Consider the following 25,321-nt stretch of genomic DNA (forward strand, 5'->3'; position numbering starts at 1 on the left):
TGGTGACAATGATCGATCACAAACAGCGGCGGTGTCAGGATAGTGCAGGCGTTGAACGTCTAATATGCAGGCTTCATGATTGCTAGAGGGTGCGTCCATTTCAGTGCAACCAATCGTCCATTCCGGGTACATTCAATATTATGACAGACTGCCTACCTTGACTCCTTCAAATATGTTTTTACGCGTAGTTGCTCAAAATCTGTGGAAGTCGCCGCGATAGCCGACCATGGCAGTAGTGGCGTCGTCCCCGAAACATCAATCTGGGCTTGAACACGACCAAAAGGCTGGATGTGGTAGCTTCTGTGTGTTCGCTTTGCGTTTATCCCACCTGGATATCATCTATATACCCAGCTCCGAATTGATCGATCGCTGGTTTTGGAAACGAGAGATGAATATTCCTTTTACTACTCAAGAGTTCACAGGTCTCATGATATCAATATCCAAACAAATCGCATCTTCGTTATTTGTTCTTTCCAGCCAAGCTGGCACTTAAATGATCGGCTTGTACTTGTGAGTCAAGCCAAACCAGCGAGCGCGATCAACAGGCTTTGGGGTTGGTTTCTGTAGGTATAGCAGGAGCTGATGTTTGCTCCATGCTCTGCGTACAGCAATTGGTTCTGTTTGAGGCTTCAAACTGGTCCACTGTCAAAATGGATTTCTGACGCTTTTATGCATCTGCATACCTAATGCTATTGGAAGAGAATAGTAAGTCAAATACTAAGTAACCTTGATTTTGACACTTACCCTATGTTAGGTAGCGGAACGCTGATAGGTACGTTCAGGCTCCGTCAGAGACTGACATGCTTCGCAGCAACAACACTTCAGTCGGGACTAGCACATATAGGTCGGTAAATAGTATGATATAAAAATGGTCAGGTTTCCCTCTCACATAACTGAGCAGCTTCACCCATACACTCCTGTGGGTAGCCTTTTCACTCCCCGAAGCTCAAACCTCTGCGGTCCACTGCAAACTCATTCCAATTATGACTCTCCATCAAAAAGGACAACATGTCGTTCCCGATAGAGTGGTCGAGTCTTCAGCTAACCAGGCTGCTACTCCAATCCACAGCTTAGATTCAGACGCACCTGCTCCCTTATTCCCTAAGAAATCGTCGGGCACATCCACCTCCATAAGAAATGAGGTTGCCGTTCATTTCGAGCAGACATTTCGACACCTCATGAAACGGCAAGTGTCTCGTGGTGATTTGCATAAATTATCTAATTCGGCAGTATATTATCTCCCCGTCAGCCGTCAAGATGAAGGAATCAAGGACCGCCAACTTGGTGTCATGTTTAGAGAATTGCGTGTCGTTGGTGCATGTTCCCGTACTTCGCTCCAGCCCACTGTGGGCTCCCCTTTCTATCCTTCAACGTTTCTGCGCAAGATAAGGGAAATTCGACATCCCTCCATCAGAGACATCTTATCCGGATTCGAGGGCGTGGTCACTCCTGGCGAAATGCTTTGTAAGCCCACGTCCTTCTTTGGCCTCCAGTCTTAACCCTTCGTATAGTGGTTCTTGGCCGTCCCGGCTCCGGGTGTTCGACCTTTCTCAAAGCAATCGCTAACCAATGTGGGGAGTATCATGCTGTTGAGGGTCAAGTTTTCTATGATGCGTTCACCCCAAAGGAGATCCATGACTCCTTTCGTGGCGATGTCACTTACTGCCCGGAAGATGATATCCACTTCCCGACCCTGACTGTCAATCAAACGCTCTCTTTCGCTGTTAGCAATCGTGCTCCCGCAACATGTCTTCTCGGCCAGACGCGCAAAGACTATGTTGAGGATACTACCACGATGCTAATGAAAGTCCTTGGCCTCTACGGCTCGAAAAACACTTTGGTCGGCAATGCTCAGATTCAAGGTATTTCCGGTGGCGAGAGAAAGCGAGTTTCTATCGCAGAAATATTAGGCTCTGTAGGCCCGCTTGGTACATGGGACAAGTAAGCGTTTTCATTTCAGTTGATATTCGTCTGACTTCCTTCTCATCCAGTTCCACTCGTGGACTAGACTCCTCGACTGCCCTTGATTTTGTTCGCACGTTGCGTTTCATCACAGATGTCAGACGTACAACGTCAATTCTCTCTCTCTACCAGGCAGGCGAGCAAATATATGAACTGTTTGACAAGGTCTGTATTATTGCTGAAGGAAAGATGGCCTATTTCGGTTCGGCGAAGTCGGCCAAAGGTTATTTCATCGATATGGGTTTCGAACCACAAAACAGGCAGACCACCCCCGATTTTCTGGTTGCAGGTATGTCATTCCAGTTTACTTAGATTGCCCAATAACCATTTTGTCAGTCACGGACGCAAACGGGAGGAAAATTCGCCCTGGATATGAGAACATTGTCCCGCGGACATCAGCAGAGCTTGCTAGCCGTTTCATGGCTTCCGACCTCGGACATCAGAATCGGAAAGCGATCGAACAGCGCCTGGAGCAATGTGTTGGCAATCACGAACACAAGCAAGCCTATCTTTCTAGCGTGACCACTGAAGGTGCCACCACAACTTCTGCATATATGACTTCTATTCCCCATCAAATCAAAACGGTCATGAAGCGCCGCCTGCAAGTTATTGTTGGTAATAAGTTCGAGCTCTTCGTTCAACTGACGTAGGTGACATTCTTCCTTTTCCAACCCCCAGTAACCTTGGGTGATAGCTCCCAGGTCTTCCAAGCGATATTTATGGGCACCGTCTTCCTGAACGTACCAAACGACACCTCCACCTATTTTTCTCGTGGAGGTATCCTGTTCTTGTAAGTTTCTTCCCTTGTCATTATTCAAGTTGTAACTCGGGGCTCTGTTAGCTCCCTGTTCTTTAGTGCCATTACAGCCGTTGCAGAAGTCCCTGCGCTTTTTCTCCAGCGTCCTATCGTGCTTCGTCACCAGAAAGCTGCGTTACATTACCCTTTTATCCAGAGCCTCGCGCATACTATCGTTGATATTCCGATCACTTTGGTCATTCAACTAGTTTTCGCTGTAATTGTTTACTTCCTAGTTGGGTTGCAACGTTCTGCCGCACAATTTTTGTAAGCTTCATGCTATTTGTCTTGGCTGGCTGTAATGCTCACCCTGCTGCACAATAGCATATTTTACCTTTTCATCTTCTTAACATCGCAAACCATGAAGTCATTGTTCAGAGCTATTGCTGCAAGTTTCAAAACTCGTTTGAGTGCAATAGCTGTTAGTGGTGTCTTCGTTCTTTTGATATCGCTCTCTGGCGGGTACACAATTCCTTGGCCAATTGCTCCGAAGGGCTTACGGTGGATCATGTGGTTAAACGTGCGTCATCCCTTACAGGGCACATCTTTTGCTTAGTATCAACCTTGCTATTTTAGCCAGTGTGGTGGGGTTTTGGTTCACTTCTTGTCAACGAGTTCCACACGCTCCACGGAGTTTGCTCCACTCTTGTCCCTCAGGGTCCTGGCTATGAGAACATTTCACTTGTAAATCAGGTTTGTACAACAGTCGGATCGCAGCCTGGGGATCTTCTCGTTGATGGCAACATCTATGTTGGATTGACGTTTAACTTTTGGTATGGTCATCTTTGGAGGGTAGGCCGGTCACGTACTTTGTGAATAGCTCATGACACTGCCTCAGAATTTTGGTGTCATTTGTGCTTTCTACCTTGGGTTCTTGGCAGTTCTTCTGGTTGCCACAGAATACAATACTTCGTCCGATTTCGACGGCGCCGTCGTTCTCTTCAAGCAAGGCTCTGATGCTATTGATGGAAATGCCAAAGCACTTCACGAAGAAGAAGGAGATATAGAGTTTCGCTCTGGATGTCAGCCCAAGGCGGCTGATCCCTTGACTTTCGATAGTCCCGACGGGAACATCATGGTTCCGAATCACTTCACGTGGCAGCACCTGCAGTATGAAGTCCCTACTGAGGGAGGTATGAAACGCCTTCTTGATGATGCCACAGGCTTTGTTGCCCCTGGGAAACTTACTGTTTTGATGGGTGGATCCGGTGTTGGAAAGGTATGACTTCCTATATACCACTCGCGTATGCCGTTTACTTGGGTGCTTGTAGACCACACTTTTAAATGTTCTTGCACAACGCATTGGTGCTGGTGTGGTGAGCGGTGGCCTGTTTGTTGACGGAGAGCCGCTCCCCATAGACTTCGAAGCTCAGATGCAAGTGTTTTTCTGATTTGTGCTGAGGTTGCTTGATTGCCATGCTTAGTGGTTACTGTCAACAACTCGATACTCACCTTCCCAATGCAACTATTCGTGAAGCGCTCATTTTCTCTGCTAATCTTCGTCAGCCACAATCAGTCCCTCACGCTGAAAAGGAGGCATAGTGCGTGTGGTTTATGCCTATAATCTATTTCCACTTACATTTCCAGTTCAGCGTCGGCAAGTGCCTTCAAATGTGTGGCCTTGAGGCGTACGCCGATGCTATTGTTGGCTCTCTTGGGGTTGAGCATCGGAAACGCACTACTATTGCAGTGGAACTCGCTGCTAAGGTAGGACGCACACCCCTCGGGGTGAAGTTATACTCAAGCACAATAGCCCAAACTTCTACTCTTCTTGGATGAGCCCACGTCTGGTCTTGACTCGCAATCTGCCTGGGCTATCGTGCAGTTCCTTCGTGAACTCGCTGATCATGGCCAGGCCATTCTCTGCACGTGAGTACCATTTCTGCCTGTAGGTTTCCCCACTGCTCACGAACTATATATACCAGGATCCATCAACCCTCAGCGGAGCTCTTCCAGGTCTTCGACAGATTGTTGCTCCTTCACAAGGGTGGACGAACTGTCTACTTTGGCGACATTGGCGAGAACTCGTCAGCCATGCTGAACTACTTTGAGTCTAACGGTGCTCCGCGTTGTGGCCCCGATGCCAATCCGTAAGTAAGATGCAGTCATACCAGGTCCGACGCTTATCAGTACGTTCAAGGGCGGAATATATGCTCGATGTGATAGGTGCTGGAGCAACTGTCTCCACCACTGACTGGTGCGATGTCTGGAAACGCTCATCGGAAGCGACACAGCTCCAAGTCCAAATCGAAAGGATACATAAACACGGCCATACTCGCCCACGACGGCTTAGTGTCCGGAAATCTGTCTTCGCCACCTCATGGTCGCACCAGTTCGTTGCCCTCACCCAACGGAACTTCCGAGCATACTGGCGCGCTCCTACCTACATCCGCACCAAGTTTCTGCTTAACATTGCTGGTGGTCTTCTTATGGGCTTGACATTCTTCCAGGCAAATAACTCTTTACAGGGCACCCAAAACAAGTTGTTTGTGAGTATACCCATCAGGATTCCCCGTTCAATGTCATTTACACATTTTTAGTCGATTTTCCTGGGTCTTGTGCTCTGTGTTTCCCTCGGCCATCAGCTCATGGCCGTCTACATTGACATCCGCATAGTGTACGAAATCCGTGAACGTTCCAGTAGAATGTATCACTGGACTGCTCTCGTCATGTCACAGCTTGTTGTTGAACTTCCTTGGAACATTACAAGTGCGGCGATGTTCTTCTTCTGCTGGTACTGGACCGTTGGATACCCCACAGAACGAGCAGGCTACACGTTCCTCATGATTTCTGTCGCCTTTCCGTTGTACTATACCACGCTTGAACATGCCATCGCGTCGATGGCGCCAACCGCTCCAATTGCATCTCTGTACCTCGTAACTCTTTTTATATTCCTCATGATTTTGTGAGATGCACGCTTTGAACTGCGCTACGTCATATTAATGATACATCAGTGATGGCGTAATCCAGCCATTCATCGAGCTTAACTGGTGGAAATGGATGTACAGGGTCTCTCCTTTCGCATATATCATCGAGGGTCTACTTGGTCAAGGTCTGTTAATTATTTCTTGTTGGTTGTTATGCATCTGAGTCCTCGCAGCTATTGGCGGGGAAGCTATTACCTGCTCTTACACAGAACTAGTCCGCGTCAACCCCCCGGAGGAATTAACATGCGGCAAGTACATGGGCCCCTTCATGGAATTCGCGGGCGGATACCTCACGAACCCCGAAGCTGCAGAGGGCTGTCAGTACTGTCCATACAAGACTGCTGATCAGTACATGTACTCGAGGTTCAACATTAAAGACAGTGATCATTGGCGCAACCTGGGCATCGTCTTCGGATTCGTCGCGTTCAATGTGAGTCACTGCCCGATGTTCCTTGAATCTCACGCTCACATGTACCATCCATCTATAGATTATTGCTGTTTTCTGGTTCACATATTTTATGCGCATTCGAACCGTCGGCGTGTTTACTTCTCTTAGACAGAAGCTAACTCGCGGCACGTAGATTGTGATTCATGCATATATGCGGCATACCTCGAGAATGTACTTAAAGGTGACCATGTACACAACTATCCTTCCAGTTCCAGAGCCCCAATGATGTACAGTGCAACAAATTGCCAACAAATACAAAAGGTCTTGGATCGTGGTTGTGGAGACTATCAGGAAACAGCATTGAATTCGTACTTATCACATCAAACTTCTTAATAGTACAGCTCAAAGAATGTAGGTCCTCACACCTAGACAACGACGTTCTTCGCAAGAAAATCGGACCACTCCTTTTCTCCCCAAGAGCTAGAGATTTGATTGGCAATCAAACCGTCCCAAAGGACAGTGGGAGAAACATGTACGCCATTCTGCCTGGCGAACTTGACTGTGCGATGACAGGTATGAGACCCCAAACCACCACAAAAACGTGAAGACGCACTAGTATATTTAAGATCATCTGTGACGCCAATTCCGCCATTCGGAGAAGGCTTCAACTTCAGAAGATCTTTGAACATCACTAACTGTTCCTCTGTGATTACTTGGGCAGCGATGTTGGCCAATTTCTCGCGAATTTGCAGGGGAGTCATGTTGGATGAGGGACCATCGAAGAATTCACCCTGTTGCTTGAAAAGCTGTGTATCAAATTGATTTAGCGGCAGAAGTCACTTCGACTTTGGTGATTACAAGTGATGCTTACTGCGAGAGAGAATGTCCAGAATTGCTCTGGAGCAGCACGCACAACCTAGATCAGATCACCTTACGACCATCCTAAGGGTATCGATTTAAAGCGCTTACAGCAAGTCCAGCTTCATGAGTGTAGGTTGAAGTTGCATGCCATGGCTGGACTTGGAGCCTCATAATGACTTTCACTTTGCCATAATATAAACCTCCCACGTCGACCAGAGGCTTTAAAACGTTGTCGATTGCAAGCGATATCTTTGCGCTGTACGATTATCAGTATTAGTGATGCAGCTCTTCGTATCGGTGTATGTGGATATCAACCTGAATGGACAAACGTAGTCCACTGGACCCTCTCGTTGATTAGCTACAAGGCACTTGACCAATTTATTGGCTCACGGAAGATATCAAGGGTATGCGGGGCATCGTGAGCGCCCGCAATAATAGTAGGTCGAAGGGAGGGTTGAAGAGCCATGATACTCGAGTGCTGACACGTTGAAGGTCGTTGTCCAAGATATGACCAGCCTGAGAGGTCATTTGATATTTAGGAGTTATCTACCACGTGATCGTAAACGTTCCAACTTTAACTTCGAGTTCAACGTCAAGACTCAAGAGCCTCAATTTTACTACTCGAGGTGAGTATCTCAGTTGTTGCGTCTTTCACTTTGACCGCAATAAATAAATAAGCCTAGCACCAAATCAGAGATAGTACCAAGATTTGCTTATAGTCACGTTGGCCAGTCCTTCGTACATTAGTCAACCCCAAAACTATGGCGATGACCTTCTCGACCTTCATTATGACCCTCGCCGAGACAATACAGTCAGAGAATGGACCTAACTTAGCCTATCTTTTGCGCCCAACCAGTCCTCACGGGAAGGATCTCGTCAAGGAATTTCGTAATCCTACAGTGCGTCTTTGACCCTTTCGGAACACTGTCGACGTTCAGAGCGGATTTCCAGCGCGAAACACTGATGTCGCGTTACGGTGGATGTATTGAGAGCCCATGGGACGACATCGCTGTCAGATATGTTATGGTCACGACACATATCGCCCGAAAACGCGCGGGGGAGGCATTCAACGAGCAGTCGCAACTTGTTTCGTGCGTATCTGTGTACTTCTAGACACCTCCTTAGCTCACTCGTCCACAGTCAGTTCTTCCGTTACTTCATCAACAATACTGGATGGACACTTCCTGCGCTGTTCTCGATGTTGAGAGACCTACGAGATCTTGCCTTTGATGTGAGACATCCGGTTTCTACTTCTTGAACTCTCATTGAATGCTGTAGGCCGACAATTACGCAAAATACAATAATCAGAAAAGCGAATGTATGGAGAGCGCTGCTGGCGTTGTTGTCAAGGCGTTCAGCAACTGCATGACAGACAGGTACTGTACCTGTTAAGCTGTCCCCGTATTTTTGACAGGCGCCCAATACCTCGCTAGAACTTCACCACCGAACGAATCTCGTAAATGGGGAGTCTACTACGTTGTCGGGCTTGTACTAAAATGTTACTTCCGGGTCTGTCCTTCCTTGTTCATTTGGTGCTTGCATTGCCACTGAAAATTCACAGGTCAAACGAATATCAGTTGTCGAAAAATATTCTCAGAGCGCTCAACGCTAATCCCGATATACCACCTCTCTCAGAGTACCCACGCTCACATCAAGTACGTTCACATCAGTAGCACCTATTCCTGAGGACCACTTACGTCATGATTTGTAAGGTCACCTACCGCTACTACCTGGGCATGCTAAGTTTTCTCAATGAAGATTATAATAAAGTACGGGCCTAATCATGTTGCGACGCCACTCGGACTCAACGGTAGCAGTCCGAACAGGAACTAACACTAGCTTTTTACCAATGCTATATCCCGGCACATAGTAATCAGGAGTAAGCAATATTAATCATCGGCTGATGCTTGCAAATTGACGCCCGGGTAATAGACGAATACTGACGTATTTGCTCCCACTACGTGTTCTCCGTGGGCACCTCCCAACCAGAGACCTGATGGACAGGTTCCCTGTGCTTGACGAGTTGTTCACGCCCTTTATTGCTGCTATACGTGCTGGAGATATATCTGCGTACGACATAGCATTGGACAAGTGGGAACGGCGCCTGCTCGAGCTCAACCTGTGGTTGACGCTGGAACGAGCCAGAGAACTATGCATCAGAGGCCTGTTTAGACGCGTGTACGTAGACCACCGGCCGGTGAGCGATGACATAGAATATGCACTAACTACCTTGATTAAGCTGGGTGGCAACCGATCAAAGCACACGGATACCCGTCTCTATGTTCCACTGTTCGTTGCGATTAAAGGGGATCGAGGTTTCGATGGAGGAAGCTGAATGCTATGTTGCTAATATGATCTACCAGGGATATATGAGAGGTTATATCTCGCATGAGAAGAAGATGGTCGTGTTAGCTAGTGCCAATGCATTTCCCAGAGTAGCGGATCGTTTGGCACCATTATCCTAGATAATATACAGGAACACAGCTATATCTTGTTGTAAGCGTGATGTTCCTATGGTTGTTCATCAGAAATATGTCAGGCTGGAGAACGCAACTCGGGAGCTGTGAGAGGAGGAACAACATGGTACAGCACTGCAGCCTATGTACGACATAAATGGTGGCTTCTAGCAGTAGATCGCCAGTGGTACACAGCAGAAGTCTGATATGATTAGATTCGCTTAGCACAAGATGAGGGCGGTGGCAGTGTCTGGTAGCGCCTGCACAGCAATCGAATCACATGACCTTCCACTTGGAATGCTTGGTCACTTTCCACTGTCCACCTGGCACCAGCCATCGACTCCGATAACATGCCATTGAGGTCACAAGCCAAAGTGGCAGGTACTTACCCTTCACTGCAAAAGAATTCTCCATTCGTCCACATCCCAAACGTTATATAAGTCGCAAAATTCTCTAGCTTCTATCACCTCCATTGGGCCACTCCAGTCTCCCAGTCTCCCACAAGTACTTACTAAATTTAATCTTCTAACGCTCGTCCCATAAATCCCTCCTCGCTTTCATACACACCCAAAGATAAACTACTATCATGGGAAACGGGCCATCTAAGTCACGATCGCAGCGTACTAGGGGACAATTTGGGGACTTCAATATTGATCATGTACAGAACAGCAAATCATCCCTTGCTGGGCACACTGATGGCAGCTACCAATCAGCCCCGCCACCGTATACTACCTCTGCCACCTCAGAGACGCCTGTCTCTGAAAATGACGCTCAAGGTATTCGGTTCCCTCCAAAGTCCACATCAATTTTAATTTGCAATCTCACACAGCTTCTCGAGCAGCAGCCCGAGTGGCGTATCTCCGCCAACCTCTGCGTCAGGAATCATTGGAAGACGCACTCGAGACACTGCGCCAATATGACACAATTATCATCATGGACGATTCCTCGTCGATGGCTGGTTCGCTATGGAAGGAGGTATGATACTCGTTACATTAGTCGTTGATGGTCCTGAAATCGTCATGTCCAGGCAAAACAGGCCCTTGCCACACTTGCTGGTGTCGCGAGCCAATATGATGCCAATGGCGTCGACATCCACTTTTTGAACCATTACGAAAGCATAACGGGAGTTACAGTAGGTAGCTTTTTGTCACATCCAAAATTGGTATTGATCTCGTTTTGCAGGACTCCAAAGCTGTCCACGAACAATTCACCAACCTCCAGCCTCGCGGCCCTACCCCTATTGGACATCGCCTCGACATAATCCTCGGCGATTATTTCCGTGACCTGGATGCTGCCAAAAGACAGGAGGATGCTGGTGACTATTTTGCGCGCAAGCAAATTAAGCCCGTGAACGTGATCATCATCACTGATGGGGCACCAAGTAAGTCCACACAACAGCTAATAGCTGACTTCGCTGATCTGTTTGAGTAGCGGATGATCCCGAGAGTGTAATAGTCTCTTTTGCTAAGCGACTCGACGCCGATAAGTGGCCACTTGCACAAGTGAATATACATTGCTTCTTTGCTGCACCAGTTGCTGACCAAACTTTTGTATAGGTTGGAATACAGTTCGTTCAGATAGGGAATTCAAGACGCGCAACCCAGTTCCTCGTAGAATTGGATGATAACTTGAAGCAGACACATCATATACGAGTATGTCACAGGCTAACATCAAATTATTCTTTACTGAGAACTCGCCAGGACATCGTGGACACAACACCCTATATCGGTCAACTGAATGCTGAAATGCTCATCAAAATTCTCCTAGGTGGCATCAATCGCCGCGTGGATACCAAGGGTGGTGCTGCGGTCATGTATTAGGAAATAAATTTGGAATTACAACGTGGCGAGACACTTATCATCACGAAATTCCCCAGTTCTACCTGCCAACAATACTACCAGCGCGAAGAGACACAGACTAGAACAAATATTCGGAGATGTTACACCACTCGCACACGACGACGGAGATTGAACGACACATACCCTGCATCCTATCGCCTTTAGCTCCTGTCTGCACCAGTGAGCGGACAACACATGACTCATGACATATACTTGCATATTTTGTCTACCGTAGGGCATGGCACCAACGGCTGTAGAAAATACTGTATTATTCATGTACACTATGAGCCTCATGACGAGTATTGAATATCGAATTACGAATCCCAATCTTCCAATGAAAACGCAAGAACCCCGAAAGCAGGTGCAGCTTTACACGTACTTCCTGCCCAGGTCTCACTCCCCCTGCGAACAAAACGTACAACACCATCCAGGTCCGAGGACAGCTTCTCCAGATGATCAGGGAGATCACCCTCATAGCTCATCACCGAGGCAGCCAGAGAGAACGAAGGCTCAGGTGCATCGCCCACCATCTCGTCGTCGTCATCGTCACTTTCATCATCCGAGATAATCTCAGGGGTAGAGAAACCAATGATGTCTCGACGGAAGCCGTCTTTGGCGACGACTTCGGTGACGTTTTATAACGATAGAGAGCCGTGAGATATCATGGGTATTGTCGCCTGAAAACGAGACGAAAATATTACTGAAATGCAGACACATGTCGAGTGCTGACAAGACAACACGATGGAGGGCAGAAGTCTTGAATAGTCGTCAGCGCAACGAACAAAACAAGAACAAAAATGGACGCACTTCGGGATGAAGCAGACAACCGCGCTGGATTGTATCCAAGCTTCAATGACGCATGTGAGCAAGGTTATTATAGCGCAGGTGCAAGCAACCTTACTGGTCGTTATGGATCTTGATCATCTCATCAAGGGACTCTGCCTTGTTGAATTTATCGTGGAACATCGCTAACTGAGAGTACAGGACCTTGATGAATGGTCAGAGCCACATTGTTTCGATAGCCAGGAAGCTTACATGAGTCGTCAGGAAGTTCAACAGCGTGCTAACAAACAGTAGTCAGCTAATAGCCGTCGCAACACAAAATGGACATACTTGATGAACCACGATAGCTTGCCCCTCATTGCATAAAATACCTTCAACTCGTGCTTCATATGTCGTTCATTCCCAATTTCGCCCCGTACAAGGATCCGCTCCAAAACATTTTTCGCTCTCCGTATTTGCAGAAGAAATGCGAAGATCGACCCATAGACCGAAAACACACGCGGCGTGAAGATATATGCCAATGGAAAAGGCACTGCATATTCAACAAGTAGACCATCAAGTGCTTCCACTGTCTGTGCGATGACGGTGGTTTTGCTTCCCCGATAGGAGAGGCGAACAAGGGAAGTCTCGATGTACTTTGTGGCATTATTGGCATCTACAACGTCCCTAAATGCGCTGTTCAAGAAGTGAAAGTCTTGCCAGCGTTGCTGGCTGTCCATCTGATGATTTGCATTAGCACCTACGTACTGGGATAGATAGAATACTTGCCTTTGCAAAAAGGACATCGGCAAAATGGCCGATGACGTCTCCTCTGGTCATCAGATATAGCCCTTCGATGGCCGTGAAGTGGCGTGACAGATCGCAGTCCTCGGTTAGTACTTGGGTGAGTTGAGATCCCGAAGATGTGTAATAGGGCGCGATCTTGTCGGAGATAAGGTGAGCAAGGTTCTCTGGATCCGAAGCATCCCTTTTGTGCTGTCCTATAAGTGTTGCAAGTGATGACCATTGGACATCGCTATCTGCATGATTCAGCAAGGGAATCCCCAAGACCCGCAGCAGACCGACTGCTTTTCCGGTCTCGAGTATACGATCAGCTATACGTTCCAGAAATACCGGAACGGAAATTGCCTTCGCATCTCCTGTGCGCGCTTCAAAGTCACTCAAAGTTTTAAGAACATATCCTTCCGCCCAGAAATCAGGGTCCATAAGTGGAAGTTCGTTATCCTCGACGAAGAACTCTTCATCTAGGGTCTGATTATCAGAAGGTTCCCACGTGTCCCGCACTGGCATCCCATCGCTGACCCAGCGGCCCACCATCGCCCAAACAGGCTGTGCGGACCTCACGAACACCTCAGTGAGAGCTTCAGCGGTGATTTCGTCTCCCAATGAAGACTGCTCCTCCGCAGAACGCAGACATGCGTCCAGTAGATGGGCAGTAACAGCCGCTGGCGGCATGCGACTAGACAGGGATGCCAGTAACCAGACCTCTTCGTCAGACGCATTATCCGATTGCATGACATAGCCCATTATCTCTCGCAGAATGGCCAAAAGGAGGTCGAAGGTAACTGAAAAGTGATCTCTGACGTCTTTTTCGAGACCCAGCAGACTGACGACCAGCTGGTTGCCAAGGCCAGCGTGAGCGTAACATATTCGTTCTTCCTTGTCGGCGCACCAGCGGTCGAACTTTTGTAGCTGAGAATCGATCGCATCTGCGAAAGCTTCGATGGTCTGCGAACGCGTGTTGTGAGATAGAAGGTGCGTCGAGCTCAAAGGTGGGTCTGAGCTCGAAAATACATTGGAAAAAACTGCTGAGGTGAATTTTCTGATGTGGGACATGGTGCTAGCAAGTTGCGCAAATGAAGAGAGGATAGAAGTTTGGGATGCTAATGTCAAATGAACGAGACGTGGAGCACTTGGTGATGGCCGCTGTATAAGATCAGAAGGGGAGTGTAAATCTGTACACCGCAGGTACCTACCATGAGCGACGGGGATCTCGAGTTGCTGGTGAGCATGAGGTTTTTGCGTCCTTGGAGACACATGAGCACCTCACGAACAGCGTCATGCTCGTTGATGTATTTCTATAGAAGCGGTGAGTTATTATCACTTGTTCTAACGTCGCAAGATCTGACCTCGCGTTCAGGCCCATCAATCAAAAGAGTTGTTTTTTCACCAAGAGCTCGGCTCAGTGAAGGGCCTACAAAGTCATCAGTAATGAAAACCCCAGAGTATATGCAAACTACCAAGTGTAGATGCATCGCCCAGACTAAATGGCTGAGATAAATCGGCATCTGTTCGCCATTCTTCTCTCCAGTACTGTCGAACTTGCAGCTCCTCCACGACCCTACGATGTTGGTATGAAAGGCTCAAAGTTGGCTGCTCATAGGATGAGACTCGTTCCACGGGACCAGGAGATGAGGGAGCATCTTCAGTGTAGGGAAACGAATCACTCTCATCCAAATCGTCCGAGTCATCGTCCCAGGGTGAAAGTGAAGGAGTGCTACCATCGCTCATTTTTTCCCAACCTTCTACCGTGCTTCCTGATGGCAAACCATAAGCACCCTCCCAGTGTTGTCCCTCGAAGGGCTCCTCGGCCAGGATATCCTTCCAGGTGAGGGAAGGTGGTGGTTCTGGTGGATTTTTGACCCCATCAACATATGCATCTGCATGCTTGAGAGTAGATGCTGTTGGTGCAACAGACAGAAGTGCCTATCAAGCTGTTGGTTTCTCGACCGCATAGGATGAATATGATCTCACAAGCAGTTGCAGGTGGTCTGGAAGATGCGCGAGCTGTGAAGGAACCTTTCAGTATTGCACTTACACACGATAACTCAGGACTCCACTTTGATGTCACTGTCAATATTGGTGAGTTCCTTCGCGCTATCTTTCACTTTCCGGTATGAGATCTCCAAAGCCTCCGCAAGGGTATCATTGGACTGTATACGGTATTTTTCGAGGAAACTGAAGGAACATGCATTGGCTGAATAACACTTTCATATATAAGACGACTATATGTACCCGTGAAAACGTTTGTCCATGGTAGCCATATCAGAGCTTGGGCCTCCTTTCGTTGCCGTAGCATGCTCTAGGTTCCTAGAAACGAAATCCAAGGCCATACGAAAGTCCTCTTCATCGTTCTCTAAAGTGAGTCCAGTGAGTTGTGTGATTAGCTTCTGGCATAAAGGCGCAAGTCGCGTGGACTGCCTGGTGGCCGGTCGCGAAATACGCGAACTTGGTCGAGAAATGCGTGATTGAGGTCGCAAGGACGCGCTTGAAACTGGTCTTGCGTATGACGCGCTGGAAGGTGGACGTTGTGATAAGCTGGAAGATGGCCGTTGATTCAGCGCGCGAGAGTGAGGACGGGCCGACAGCGTCGAGGATGGTGTGCTCATCGTAGCATCTATCGTTGCCCACAACGAACTCAGTGTTTTGTTTGTGCAAAGTTTGCAATTTAAAATCCCGCGATACTGTTGTCTCCTGTCATAAAAAGTTGGAGGTTGGTTTCTAGTCAAATAATGTCGGCTTTGACCAACAACGCACATCGACTTCTTTTGCTAGGAATCAAGGCGACTCGGAAACCCTCCCTCGCACGGCCTTTTCTGTCTTCGAGAGCGTACGCTGCGTCTACGCGAACATGGACACCAAAGACGTCAACTCCTTCCTCCAGTCCGCCCAAGGTAGTGAAGGCAACTGCTAGTACGAGCGTAGCAGGTACTGGCAACTCAGGCACAACAGAGAACATACCAGAAGAGATAGATATTTCTGAAGCCGTGAATGGAAGTATTCCACCTGAGACCGTGCCTTCTTCTGCATCTCTATCTTCACCTTTCCCTGGCGATTTTCCAGCAGCAAGCGACATTGGCTCCACTGATTGGTCAACTAGTTACCATGGACTCTCTATGCAAGCCTTCTCAAAGGATATAGCTAATATTCTGTTGGCTCCTGTGGATGACATGGATATAGAGATGAAGCCAGGTACCTTTCGGGTGCATGGTTTGCGGATTATGTTCCTAAACATTATTCATAGATGGCTTGATATACCTGCCAGAAATCAAATACCGTCGCGTCCTCAACAAGGCATTTGGACCAGGCGGATGGGGACTCGCCCCTCGCAGTGAGACAAACGTCGGGCCCAAGGTTGTCAGTAGGGAGTATGCGCTTGTCTGCCAGGGCCGGTGTGTTTATCCTTGTGTTGCTTAACGATTTATGAACCTGCTTTCCGGCAGCTTGGTAGCAGTTGCCCGCGGTGAACAAGAATATTTTGATCCATCCAATATTCCTACGGCAACGGAGGGATGTAAGAGTAATGCCCTCATGCGATGCTGCAAAGATCTTGGAATAGCGAGCGAGCTTTGGTGAGTGTCATTGCGGATGATACGCCTCGGTTATTCAATCTTAATCGTAATACAGGGATCCGCGCTTTATTCGTGAGTTCAAAGCTAAGTATTGCGTTGAAGTATTTGCAGAGCACGTTTCAACGAAAAAGAAGTATGTAAATTCTAAACAATCTTTCTCTGGCGTGCTGATGGAACGTGTCTAGGAAGAAATTGTGGAGACGTAAGGACCAGCCGAAATTTGATTACCCCTGGAAAGAGTAGACCTATACAACATATAATCACGTCTTTAATCTTCGGGATGTGGCTTGCCCAGCACTGGTATGTATCCCTTCAATTCGACGCCAAATTGGAGCCTTTGGCATGCAGTGTGCATCTGAGACAAGTTGTCTCGCTAATCCTCCTCGTTATCGTCGATCCCCGACTAAGCGGTCACCGCAAGCCTCAATATAACACCTTAGGCTGAAGTGGTGCGTCCAGATTGTGTCCAACCTAGTCGCTCGACTATCATTGCGGTGGCATGCACACATACCCTGTGGCTAATAGTAACTGGAAAAACAGCCGCACTTGCTTTGTGGTGACAATGGTAGTTTTCATGCACCATAACCACAGGATCATCTCCTTCATTACTCGACATCCGGGGTGAATTTAAAGGTGACATTCGGAAGAGAGTAGTGAATATAGGTGTAGAACCGATGAGATTAGTGAGAAGTGCCAGACTGAAAAGCTCGAGTTGCAACTCCCTGAGTCTGTCACAGTTAAAGACATATAATATGAATCAGGGCTTCGGGAGCCTACTTGCTAGCGTTGAAGACACGTGTAGACTGAGGGTCATTGAAAAATTGGTCAGAGTCGTTCCGGCATAGCCACTGACTCGGAGGCATGCGGTCCGGCCCGCCGCCAACTTTCTTCTTAACTTGTTAGTCCGCTCATGATCATGAACAAGTTGTTCCCCCCTCTTCTTTCTCGTCTACGCTCGGCAGTTGTCTGTCGCAGCTATTTGAAAAGATATATAACAACATCACCTGCATTCGACTCTGATGAATCGCGGGAAGCCGAGGATTTTGGGACGTACAATGTCATCTTACCTGAGGAGCCGTTCGTGTGGGGCGTCTCCCATATAACCCAGCGTCCAGTTCCAAGTCATATCGTTCGACCAAAATATGCGGTGCAGCTCGACCCCCCAATGTCATCAGAGATAGACCATACGCAGCAATACGAAGGAGACGGAAGAATAATTCTGGGTAGCATAGACGAAAAGCGCCTGCGAGCAGCTGCGACACTTGCTAAGAATGTGCGCCAGTATGCTGGCTCACTTGTGCAGGTGAGATTCATTAATATTTACCATGCAGATGCAAGATAATTCATTGGTAGCCGGGTGTGACCACCAACTCGATAGATGCCGCAATACACAACTTTATAATTGCGCATGAAGCATATCCTTCACCACTACTATACAAGGGCTTTCCACGTTCGTGTTGCACCAGTGTCAACAATGTTGTTTCGCATGGCATACCAGATGAGTGAGTGCTTTTGTACGAGCTGTATTTCAAGACTCAACAAGGTGACAGTCGACCTCTCGAGGATGGGGATATAATTAACATTGATGTGACAGTCTATTTCAACGGTTTTCACGGTGATACTTCTTCTACTTTCCTCGTCGGAGATGTTGTAAGAAACATCCCTCAGAACAATTACACTCTTCGTGATTTACTTGCATGATAGGACGAACCTGGCCGAGATCTTGTGCAAATGACAAATGCTGCACTCGAGGCTGGTATTAACGCTTGCGGACCTGGTAGACCGTTCAATGGCATTGGCAGGGCTATACATGAAATTGTCCGAAACAGCCGTCATTCTGTCTGTCCTGCCTTCGCTGGGCACGGCATAGGGACCGTTTTCCACCGACCTCCTTGGATATACCACACTCGCAAGTCCATGTTTTGTTCCCGTGTTGATGGTATCATTGACGTTTGCTTCGCAGTAAATGAAGAACCTGGCGTAATGCTTCCTGGGCATTGCTTTACCATTGAGGCAATCAGCTCAGTGCATGTCGTGACCTATTGCTAACGTCCGTTTCTTTCAGCCTTCTCTCGTTCAAGGTTCTAATCCTAGTGTCTGGATTTTTCCGGACGGCTGGACTGCATCGACGGAGGTGCGACTGGCCTGCTATAAGCCCGAATATTTTCCTAACAGTTGTCTTAAGCAGAATTGTGCACGAAGCGCTCAAGCAGAACATATGATTTTCATTACTGAGACTGGTGTAGATGTTTTAACGCAGTGATGGTTTTATTCACCTCTAGGACAAATTGGCAATGGGAAAAATATAATGTTACTTTTGATACATCTGCATAGCACCTAACCCATCTACGACGGCGTGGTCATTACCCACTCACTCATAAACCTAAGCAGCACCTGCGTGAGATCCCCCTTGACATTTCTGTTGTCATCGACGCTCTTTTGCAGAATAGGCTTCGCTTGCTTCAATAACTTCTCCAAATCCGTCGCCATCTCTCCCGGCATTCCCCTCCTGATTCTGTCTGTGAGTGCCCTAGATGGTCTTTTTGAACTTTCTCGCATATCCATGGTTTGTGGAATGTGATCCTCCGAGTCCATTTCAGCAGCGTCAAATTCTGGCTTCGAGAGCCACATCGCAAGCTGCGTTGCCGCATACACGAGCAATGCTTCCACTGTCTTTCGGGCTGTCAGCATGCCTTCCTGCACATCAAGCGGCGTATCTTTGAGGGACGCAGGGGGGGCGATGGCCTGACCTGCTGGGCGATCGACGAGGTGTCGTAGGACATCAAGGGTGCAGTTCGCGAGTTCAAGCAAGGTCCCCAAAGATGCTGGTTCCCCCGGCACCACCTTGGAATGCTGCAGGAAAACGGTGAATAAAGTTCTGCTTCAGAACGTGAAGTACGCACAGGAACTACCACTGCTTCTTGAACGGGCCATTCTTCTTGTTCACCAAGAAGAACGTCATACGCTCGGCTGATGCTAATCAGCGTAGACACCACGGAGCTTGACAGCCTAAATAACCGATGAACGAGACGTGCAGTCAACGGATGTTTCTGCAGGTCGGCCATGTCCACTGATAACAGGGAAGATGCGGCGGTAGGCTCCTTTTCCAGTAACGCACGCTCTTCCGCAGTCACCGGTTCCAAGAGACTGGCGATGTGATTAGGGTGCGTCAATGCGTAGTTGAGTTGCTGAAGGAGCATGAGCGCGTGGGTCGTGAACACACGTAGGACCTTGACGACTGCCGGGTTTGGGGAGGCAGTAGGAGGAGCACTCTCCGCAAGCGCATAAAAGAGGCCAACGACCTGTTCCATCTCCTCTAACAATGGTAATGTAATCGGATCACCGACACTCCAGCTCAGCGCCCGGATAATCTGCTTGCCATACAGCTGTACGAATCCGCAGGCCTCTGCGTCGAAGAAGTGGTGTTGCCGCTTAAGGGCAGAGACAATGGCAGAAACTATGGCTATCATCGAGCAGTATGTCTTGTGTGCTGGGCTCCTCTCTCCAGGAAGCTCAGGCAACACAACATCGATTTGCCCCGAGCTTGCCGCAAGGCTAATCCCGTTGTTACTATATGCCGAAATGATGCCTTCGCTGGCGAATCTTTCAGCCCCGGATGATATGCTTACTACAGCCATGTGGAATAGGAGGATGTGAGGCGCGTACAAAGGTTGCCTGCGTGTGCGCAGCAGGGGCAGATCTGTGAGGCCGATCACATCTGTCCGAGTGAGTAACTCCAAGCTTGATTTGATGACATCCGTTTCTTGACATCGAGTCAACCATGTTACAGACGAGACGTTGATATCAGGACGCGTGCATTGCTCGAAGACTGCAACCAGTAGCTCCATATCCCGATCGAGATCGAGATCAAGTCGTGTACGGGCAGAGTCAAAGGTGAGGCAGGAGAGCATCAATCACTAGTGGAAGCGTTGCGTCCACCAAGCCAGAAATGGCAATGCGCCTGCTAGCGGTGAGGACCTTAGGTCGCCTGGCAAGATTCCGGCACTGGCGAACACAGAAGTAGATGACCTGGAGCAGGATTTGATGGAAAGGCACGGATAATTGTCCCAGGAATGACTGAGAAGGAGGTTGTGCCTCATTCAACAAGACTTTGTGTATGTTATCCACTGAGGTTCATGAAAGACGTGATGTGCTTGTCGGTATCCGAATCAGAGAACCAGACCACTTCGAGAATTGATAGCAACAAATTGAGTCGCGTGCCATGGAGTTTCGCCATCATGTCTCCCGATCTTTTCTCCAAAGCTAGGTCTCCGGATATCGTGGCAGAGAGTGATAGCAGGTTCGAACGGATCTCTGGCACCGGCCGCACAAATGGCAGCACTTGATGCAAAAGGAACTGCCACGACTCCGTCAAAGCCGTCTGAGCGTAGGTGAGGGAGAGATTGAGATTCAAAGACGCGATTCTTTTTTCCACTTCTTCCACTGCATTTGCCCTATCATCACCCGACAGGCATTGTTGCATACGACTGCGAAGAAGTGCTATGGAGAACATGAAGTCATCGCCAAACTGCCGCTCGTCGCTGAGATCCTGCGACTGTAGGTGAGTAAGGGAGAGGCCCGGGAAGTCCTGCTGAAGCTGCGCGCCGAGTTTATCAGAAAGACTGGGGTCATACGATGTGCTCTTTGCTTCTAATATCAATTCATTGAGTTGATCTTCGGACTTGAATGATGGAGCTAGCTTGCTGTAACTCAAGGGCTTCTTCGCGGGCTCACAGGACCTAGGCTGTGGCTGAAGGAAGATGTCCTGTCCAATGACACGCACAGCATATGACTTCACCATGTTGCGATACGACTGAACAGATACTGCTTCGTGGAGACTTGATCGGCGCTCGTCGTCCAATATGATGAATGTCTCTGTCTCATAGTCAGGGTCGGGACCGAGCTCCTCTTTAACAACAGCAACCACATTGGTCCAAAACTCGTCATTACCACGAGTAGTATCGATGAGATTTTTGTGTTCAAGCCCGTGTTGCCACACGACGTAAATGAAGCGAAACACCGATGCTAAGAGTTGGGGATTGGCCTCCCACAAGTCTGTCCACCGAGTGAGCGTTTCGTTAGCAACTTCGAGGGCGCTCATGTGCTTCTTCGAATCATCCTCTCCTTGCGATTTAGCATTCTCCTTGCTCTTGATTTTGTTGTTCGGAATCCGGAATTGTCCTGTAACGAAGAGGTTGGCTAATGCTGGTTCCTTATCAACGGCAAGGGCTATGAAGTTCCAAACGGCATTGCGCAGTGCGAGATCCTCGTACGGGTGCTGTACAATTCGCACGAACGATGCAACAGTGGCCTCTGGATTCGAGAGATGACCGATGATTGTCGCAGGCGAGGGCTGAGTCACAGACAAGGATGCGCAGAGAGCATAAAGAACTCTGATCGACTCTAGCGGAACAGCTGTCCCGATATCCCGCCCTTTAACATAATTTGCCAGGACGTCGACGGGATCTATCCTGGATCTCGTGGAATCCGTGAACCCAGCGCCTCCTGCTACCCGCGCGCACAGAGCTTGCTCTAGAAGACACGGTTTCGAGGAATAGGGAATGGACTGCTTGTAGCTAAGGACTAGCCTAGTGAGACTGAGGTGTGACTCCAGCAGGTAGATCAGACGTCTGGCATCGCCATAGCGTCGGGAAGCGTAGAGGGTGCTGAGGATGTGGGGGGCAACCGCTATCGATGATACAAGTGGATTGATAGTTGACGTCGTGGCCTTATGCAGAAGAGCGTCAGCGACAGCTTGGCTTAAGGCAGGGAAGGGACGATCGCCCAAAGCAGGAGGAGATTGCTTGAGAACATAGCCATAAAACGAAGACACTCGTCGTCCAATCTCGAACCTGTCGCCAAGCTGGGCATACTTCCAACTTAAGTGTTCTACCCATATCTCCCCATGGACGAACACTGCTGCTCGGAGTAGAACTTCCTCTTTCACTTGTTTAAGGCGTTGATTGTCAAGTGGAATTGTGAGCACGGACGCAAACGCTTCATGGAGGAGTTGTTGGACGAGATTGAGCAATGCGAGAGTCATTGTATAATGACCAGAGATCCGCTCTGCTGGAAGAGCGACTGCCGCGAAACCTGACGTACGACTAGGGCCAAACAGCACGCTGGTTGAACGGATATAGAGCCATACACGCAGAGAGTATTTTGGCAAGGATAATAGTGCTGATAGAACGCTCATTGCAGATGTGATTAGCTGAGTTCGCGAAAAACTTCGAGCTTGTGAGCGACTGAGGGCTTCCTCCAGAATCATTGTCGTGAGATGGACGAGGTCGGGCGGCTGATTGTCCGAAGAATTATTAGGGTCACCACCGCTCTCGAGAGACTCCAATAGCTCTTCCGCCAGCTCTTCATTGTCTTGGATGACGCTGCGAATGAGGTCAAGAGCATCTGTCGCGAGTGCTTCATCGCCCCCCTCATCAATCTCCATCCCGACGTCTTCAAGCCTTAGCGTCAAAGGAATAGATCCAGGGCCGGTACGGCCGAAGGCAACGTCCTGGTATAGGTCCACGGTGCCCGTATACATCCTCCGCCGAGTTACGTACTCAGTAAGCACGTCCAAAACCACCTTCCATCCGCTGTGCTCATGTTGCCAACACACTGCAATATGATCCCCACCATCCCCACTCAACAGCCGACCCTTCGAGCGCGCAGGCATCACGGAGCCTCCAGGAAGGCGAATAGCACGTAGGTTTGTGTATGCGAAGGATGGACCGGCAGCCTGTGCTTTCTCATAGACAGCATTAGGACCAGTGCAAGATGCCAGGGGGATGACCAGCGAGAAAGTAGGCAACTTATCCACGTAGTAAAATACATGTCGACTACAGATCTCACGGTCACCATCATCACTTTCGTCAGCAGGAGGTTGGCTGGACGATGCCGCAGTGGATAGTGGATCGGTATCAATGAATCCAGACGCAGTCATTGCTCGAAGAAGGCGGATGAGCGGCCGGAAGTGAATTGGGAAGCGTGTTCGTGCAACATCAAATATGGCGCGACGTGCAAGGCCCTGCCGCCAATCCGATTGCCAAAATTGTCGGCATATCCCTGCTATAGATTGACACTCGCTGCGCCCAAATAGCGCAATCCAGACTTCGACCAAAGAGTCGAAGTCGGGAATGAGTTCAACAGGGACCAATTCAACCATTGCAATGACAAAGCCTGAGGAAAAATTATCTTCAATGTGCTGTTTCACGCAGAAAAATGTTGTCACCTTTGAGTACAGAGCGGAATGCAATAGCATTTGGGTCGGTTACAGTCGACCCTGTCTTCCAAGCAACGGAGGTAACAAACAATGGGGAGGTAGTAAGGAGAGTCAACAAGAGCTTGAAAAGTCCGGCTTCAGGACTGAAAGCTGCCCGTGCCATAAGTACATGCGATGGCTCCCTTTCCTTAGAGCGATTGTGGTGCGGATGCAGGGAGTCTAAAAACCCGCGATACGATTCTGGAGTCTCTTTCAATTGACCAGCTTTTGAGGTCAACCGCGACAGAACGAAGGCCCATGCTAGGTGTGTGCACGCGTGCTGGCTGGACAGGTTGGATGTCACGATCTCATGAATCCGCCTGAGCGACTCTGGCGAAGAGGGATAGAACGTTTTGTCAGAAGGAGTTGCCGAAATCTCTATTCCTCCATCCTCTGCCACCCTCTCCAGCTCGAGGACCTCTACAGTGACAAGTATCCATAACGCCGCGCAATCATGCTGCAGTTGATTGCCTTCATCATCTAATAAAAGGGTCGAGTTTTTCTGCGAGGAGCCAAGGTTCGTGTTGTAAGCAGCTTCAAATATTCGAACAACCAAAGGTCCATCGCAAGGAACATACCCCCAGACTGTCCAAAAGAGCACCTCTAGCGTCACGAGTTGCTCCTTCATGTTCTGTTTAGCCCAACGAGAGGCGATACGTGCATCGGCATGCAAAACCTCTGGGATGTCCATTTCCGTTTTGTGAAGATATTCTGTTATGAGGTCGAGTGCGAATTGACGACTGTCTTGTAGGATTCTGGGAAGACACTTCGTGGCAACGGCATGGATTGAGTCGCCAGTGTTTTCGTGGGCACGGAACAGTGGAATGAGGGCGCGCAATACGAAGAGGCGTTCGGAGTAGTAGAATGGCGTGATAGCTGCGATGAGCTCGTCCACAACGCCTTTATCGGTTGAGCCTCCGTTATTTGAAAGACCTTCATTATATAGAAATGATCGAAGGAGAACAAAAGCCTGAATTTCGTCGATCCCGAACCGAGCACTAATTGCAAGTGTGAACTCCCTCTCGACTTCGTCGACTTGCAACACAACACCATCCGTGAGCGTGACTGAGCCAGCCTCGACCGCTTTTCGTGACGCCGGTGTGGGCCGTCCATAAGGTTTGGCGACATTTCGAAGTTGCAAGGAACGGGCAGATATGATGTCACACAATTGGTCTGGGGACGAGCCCTCGAGTCTGCCAGACAGGAAGGAATGTAATTGTTGGTTCGTTCTGCACAGAACAATAGTCAGAGAAAAAAAGTGGCATGGTAAACAAAAAGGACAGAAACATACACATCTATAAGAGTCGACCGCGATGGTTCTCCGGGCATTGCGAAACCTTGCGAGTCAGGGTAACCTGAAGGCCGCGACCTGTCTGCTTCAAGTTGGAACAAGAAGTTATTTGGTTTTGTTTGATCTAGAGAGCACAATTACAAATAACGCGAGCCAATTCAATTTTGTACTAATGTCAATAAGATGTACGGTACCTCAGGCCTCAGGCTTGTCAAAGAAACCATAAAAACACCTTGGTGCGTGACATACTGCATATCAGCAACTGTATTGAATGTTTCGGACCGTCAGACGTCTCATGAGCTATTGCGAGTGTTGGACTGAGGACGTGAGGCCAGTTCGTGTCGCTATACAGCCTGAGGAACGAAAAACGAACGACAGTGTCCAAACCGGCATAGAAGATCCAGAGAAA

General features: G+C 48.7%; 8 protein-coding genes across 8 annotated transcripts; 5 read left to right on the forward strand and 3 right to left on the reverse strand.

Moving 5' to 3' along the window:
* Positions 1–1,244: 1,244 nt before the first annotated feature.
* F5891DRAFT_1247044 (ABC-2 type transporter-domain-containing protein) lies at positions 1,245–6,655 on the forward strand. Its single transcript, XM_041369826.1, has 19 exons — positions 1,245–1,464; positions 1,512–1,941; positions 1,992–2,251; positions 2,299–2,608; positions 2,657–2,752; positions 2,804–3,025; positions 3,083–3,278; positions 3,335–3,550; positions 3,597–3,977; positions 4,030–4,139; positions 4,183–4,299; positions 4,351–4,465; positions 4,512–4,627; positions 4,684–4,848; positions 4,899–5,247; positions 5,299–5,663; positions 5,713–5,810; positions 5,859–6,115; positions 6,174–6,655. Exons 1-19 carry the CDS (start codon positions 1,290–1,292, stop codon positions 6,264–6,266), a joined length of 4,071 nt encoding a protein of 1,356 aa, XP_041222024.1. The 5' UTR covers positions 1,245–1,289; the 3' UTR covers positions 6,267–6,655.
* On the reverse strand, positions 6,172–7,514 carry F5891DRAFT_593622 (uncharacterized protein). Its single transcript, XM_041372396.1, has 6 exons — positions 7,325–7,514; positions 7,250–7,271; positions 7,043–7,190; positions 6,945–6,989; positions 6,687–6,879; positions 6,172–6,632 (listed from the first exon to the last, which is right to left on the reverse strand). The coding sequence occupies exons 1-6, from the start codon at positions 7,398–7,400 to the stop codon at positions 6,499–6,501; spliced, it is 618 nt and encodes a 205-aa protein (XP_041222025.1). The 5' UTR covers positions 7,401–7,514; the 3' UTR covers positions 6,172–6,498.
* A 23-nt stretch (positions 7,515–7,537) lies between these two features.
* Positions 7,538–9,465, forward strand: F5891DRAFT_1053915 (uncharacterized protein). Its single transcript, XM_041362596.1, has 10 exons — positions 7,538–7,833; positions 7,886–8,025; positions 8,075–8,165; positions 8,213–8,310; positions 8,368–8,457; positions 8,496–8,589; positions 8,647–8,703; positions 8,752–8,813; positions 8,867–9,112; positions 9,174–9,465. The coding sequence occupies exons 1-10, from the start codon at positions 7,696–7,698 to the stop codon at positions 9,397–9,399; spliced, it is 1,242 nt and encodes a 413-aa protein (XP_041222026.1). The 5' UTR covers positions 7,538–7,695; the 3' UTR covers positions 9,400–9,465.
* A 561-nt stretch (positions 9,466–10,026) lies between these two features.
* On the forward strand, positions 10,027–11,562 carry F5891DRAFT_1053926 (uncharacterized protein). The gene is made up of 6 exons (XM_041362597.1): positions 10,027–10,365; positions 10,418–10,522; positions 10,573–10,771; positions 10,822–10,892; positions 10,947–11,042; positions 11,091–11,562. The coding sequence occupies exons 1-6, from the start codon at positions 10,324–10,326 to the stop codon at positions 11,208–11,210; spliced, it is 633 nt and encodes a 210-aa protein (XP_041222027.1). The 5' UTR covers positions 10,027–10,323; the 3' UTR covers positions 11,211–11,562.
* F5891DRAFT_1165642 (Spc98 family-domain-containing protein) lies at positions 11,543–15,400 on the reverse strand (the record flags this gene model as incomplete). The annotated part of the gene is made up of 13 exons (XM_041365396.1): positions 11,543–11,838; positions 11,861–11,984; positions 12,036–12,075; positions 12,130–12,215; positions 12,264–12,291; positions 12,342–12,730; positions 12,780–13,937; positions 13,988–14,089; positions 14,141–14,205; positions 14,252–14,717; positions 14,766–14,798; positions 14,852–14,969; positions 15,018–15,400. 13 exons carry the CDS (start codon positions 15,398–15,400, stop codon positions 11,543–11,545), a joined length of 3,288 nt encoding a protein of 1,095 aa, XP_041222028.1.
* A 127-nt stretch (positions 15,401–15,527) lies between these two features.
* F5891DRAFT_1053933 (mitochondrial genome maintenance MGM101) lies at positions 15,528–16,868 on the forward strand. Its single transcript, XM_041362598.1, has 5 exons — positions 15,528–15,983; positions 16,036–16,183; positions 16,235–16,363; positions 16,419–16,496; positions 16,549–16,868. The coding sequence occupies exons 1-5, from the start codon at positions 15,908–15,910 to the stop codon at positions 16,604–16,606; spliced, it is 489 nt and encodes a 162-aa protein (XP_041222029.1). The 5' UTR covers positions 15,528–15,907; the 3' UTR covers positions 16,607–16,868.
* Positions 16,869–17,279: 411 nt separating this feature from the next.
* F5891DRAFT_958652 (methionyl aminopeptidase) lies at positions 17,280–18,626 on the forward strand (the record flags this gene model as incomplete). The annotated part of the gene is made up of 7 exons (XM_041375579.1): positions 17,280–17,666; positions 17,717–17,865; positions 17,914–18,013; positions 18,068–18,287; positions 18,327–18,388; positions 18,429–18,497; positions 18,552–18,626. 7 exons carry the CDS (start codon positions 17,280–17,282, stop codon positions 18,624–18,626), a joined length of 1,062 nt encoding a protein of 353 aa, XP_041222030.1.
* Positions 18,625–25,017, reverse strand: F5891DRAFT_1053940 (uncharacterized protein). The gene is made up of 18 exons (XM_041362599.1): positions 24,913–25,017; positions 23,592–24,850; positions 23,472–23,539; positions 23,193–23,441; positions 23,129–23,171; positions 23,066–23,104; positions 23,040–23,044; positions 22,978–23,018; positions 22,944–22,956; positions 22,746–22,922; positions 22,647–22,724; positions 22,257–22,619; positions 22,197–22,235; positions 22,116–22,166; positions 20,547–22,091; positions 20,282–20,458; positions 19,267–20,205; positions 18,625–19,216 (listed from the first exon to the last, which is right to left on the reverse strand). Exons 1-18 carry the CDS (start codon positions 24,948–24,950, stop codon positions 18,710–18,712), a joined length of 5,631 nt encoding a protein of 1,876 aa, XP_041222031.1. The 5' UTR covers positions 24,951–25,017; the 3' UTR covers positions 18,625–18,709.
* Between the last annotated feature and the right edge of the window lie 304 nt (positions 25,018–25,321).

Source organism: Suillus fuscotomentosus (genome assembly GCF_016647785.1).
Source record: "Suillus fuscotomentosus strain FC203 chromosome Unknown F5891scaffold_55, whole genome shotgun sequence".
Taxonomy (NCBI): domain Eukaryota; kingdom Fungi; phylum Basidiomycota; class Agaricomycetes; order Boletales; family Suillaceae; genus Suillus; species Suillus fuscotomentosus.

Excerpts from the sequence above, each read along its gene's own strand:
- F5891DRAFT_1247044 (XM_041369826.1), top strand. The coding sequence starts at position 1,290 with ATGTTTAGAGAATTGCGTGTCGTTGGTGCATGTTCCCGTACTTCGCTC. Across the intron at positions 3,978-4,029 it reads GTGGATCCGGTGTTGGAAAG|ACCACACTTTTAAATGTTCT; the intron begins GTATGACTTCCT and ends GGGTGCTTGTAG. Across the intron at positions 4,628-4,683 it reads GGCCAGGCCATTCTCTGCAC|GATCCATCAACCCTCAGCGG; the intron begins GTGAGTACCATT and ends TATATATACCAG.
- F5891DRAFT_593622 (XM_041372396.1), bottom strand. The coding sequence starts at position 7,400 with ATGGCTCTTCAACCCTCCCTTCGACCTACTATTATTGCGGGCGCTCAC. Across the intron at positions 7,272-7,324 it reads GCATACCCTTGATATCTTCC|TGGACTACGTTTGTCCATTC; the intron begins GTGAGCCAATAA and ends GAGAGGGTCCAG. Across the intron at positions 6,633-6,686 it reads AGATGATCTTAAATATACTA|TCAAGTTCGCCAGGCAGAAT; the intron begins GTGCGTCTTCAC and ends GTCATCGCACAG.
- F5891DRAFT_1053915 (XM_041362596.1), top strand. The coding sequence starts at position 7,696 with ATGGCGATGACCTTCTCGACCTTCATTATGACCCTCGCCGAGACAATA. Across the intron at positions 8,026-8,074 it reads GAGCAGTCGCAACTTGTTTC|TCAGTTCTTCCGTTACTTCA; the intron begins GTGCGTATCTGT and ends ACTCGTCCACAG. Across the intron at positions 8,458-8,495 it reads TTCCGGGTCTGTCCTTCCTT|GTCAAACGAATATCAGTTGT; the intron begins GTTCATTTGGTG and ends GAAAATTCACAG.
- F5891DRAFT_1053926 (XM_041362597.1), top strand. The coding sequence starts at position 10,324 with ATGGACGATTCCTCGTCGATGGCTGGTTCGCTATGGAAGGAG. Across the intron at positions 10,523-10,572 it reads AAAGCATAACGGGAGTTACA|GACTCCAAAGCTGTCCACGA; the intron begins GTAGGTAGCTTT and ends CTCGTTTTGCAG. Across the intron at positions 10,772-10,821 it reads CATCACTGATGGGGCACCAA|CGGATGATCCCGAGAGTGTA; the intron begins GTAAGTCCACAC and ends CTGTTTGAGTAG.
- F5891DRAFT_1053933 (XM_041362598.1), top strand. The coding sequence starts at position 15,908 with ATGCAAGCCTTCTCAAAGGATATAGCTAATATTCTGTTGGCTCCTGTG. Across the intron at positions 15,984-16,035 it reads GGATATAGAGATGAAGCCAG|ATGGCTTGATATACCTGCCA; the intron begins GTACCTTTCGGG and ends CATTATTCATAG. Across the intron at positions 16,497-16,548 it reads CACGTTTCAACGAAAAAGAA|GAAGAAATTGTGGAGACGTA; the intron begins GTATGTAAATTC and ends GAACGTGTCTAG.
- F5891DRAFT_1053940 (XM_041362599.1), bottom strand. The coding sequence starts at position 24,950 with ATGCCCGGAGAACCATCGCGGTCGACTCTTATAGATGT. Across the intron at positions 24,851-24,912 it reads CGGTCGACTCTTATAGATGT|AACGAACCAACAATTACATT; the intron begins GTATGTTTCTGT and ends TGTTCTGTGCAG. Across the intron at positions 23,442-23,471 it reads ACTTCGACTCTTTGGTCGAA|TGTCAATCTATAGCAGGGAT; the intron begins GTCTGGATTGCG and ends GGGCGCAGCGAG.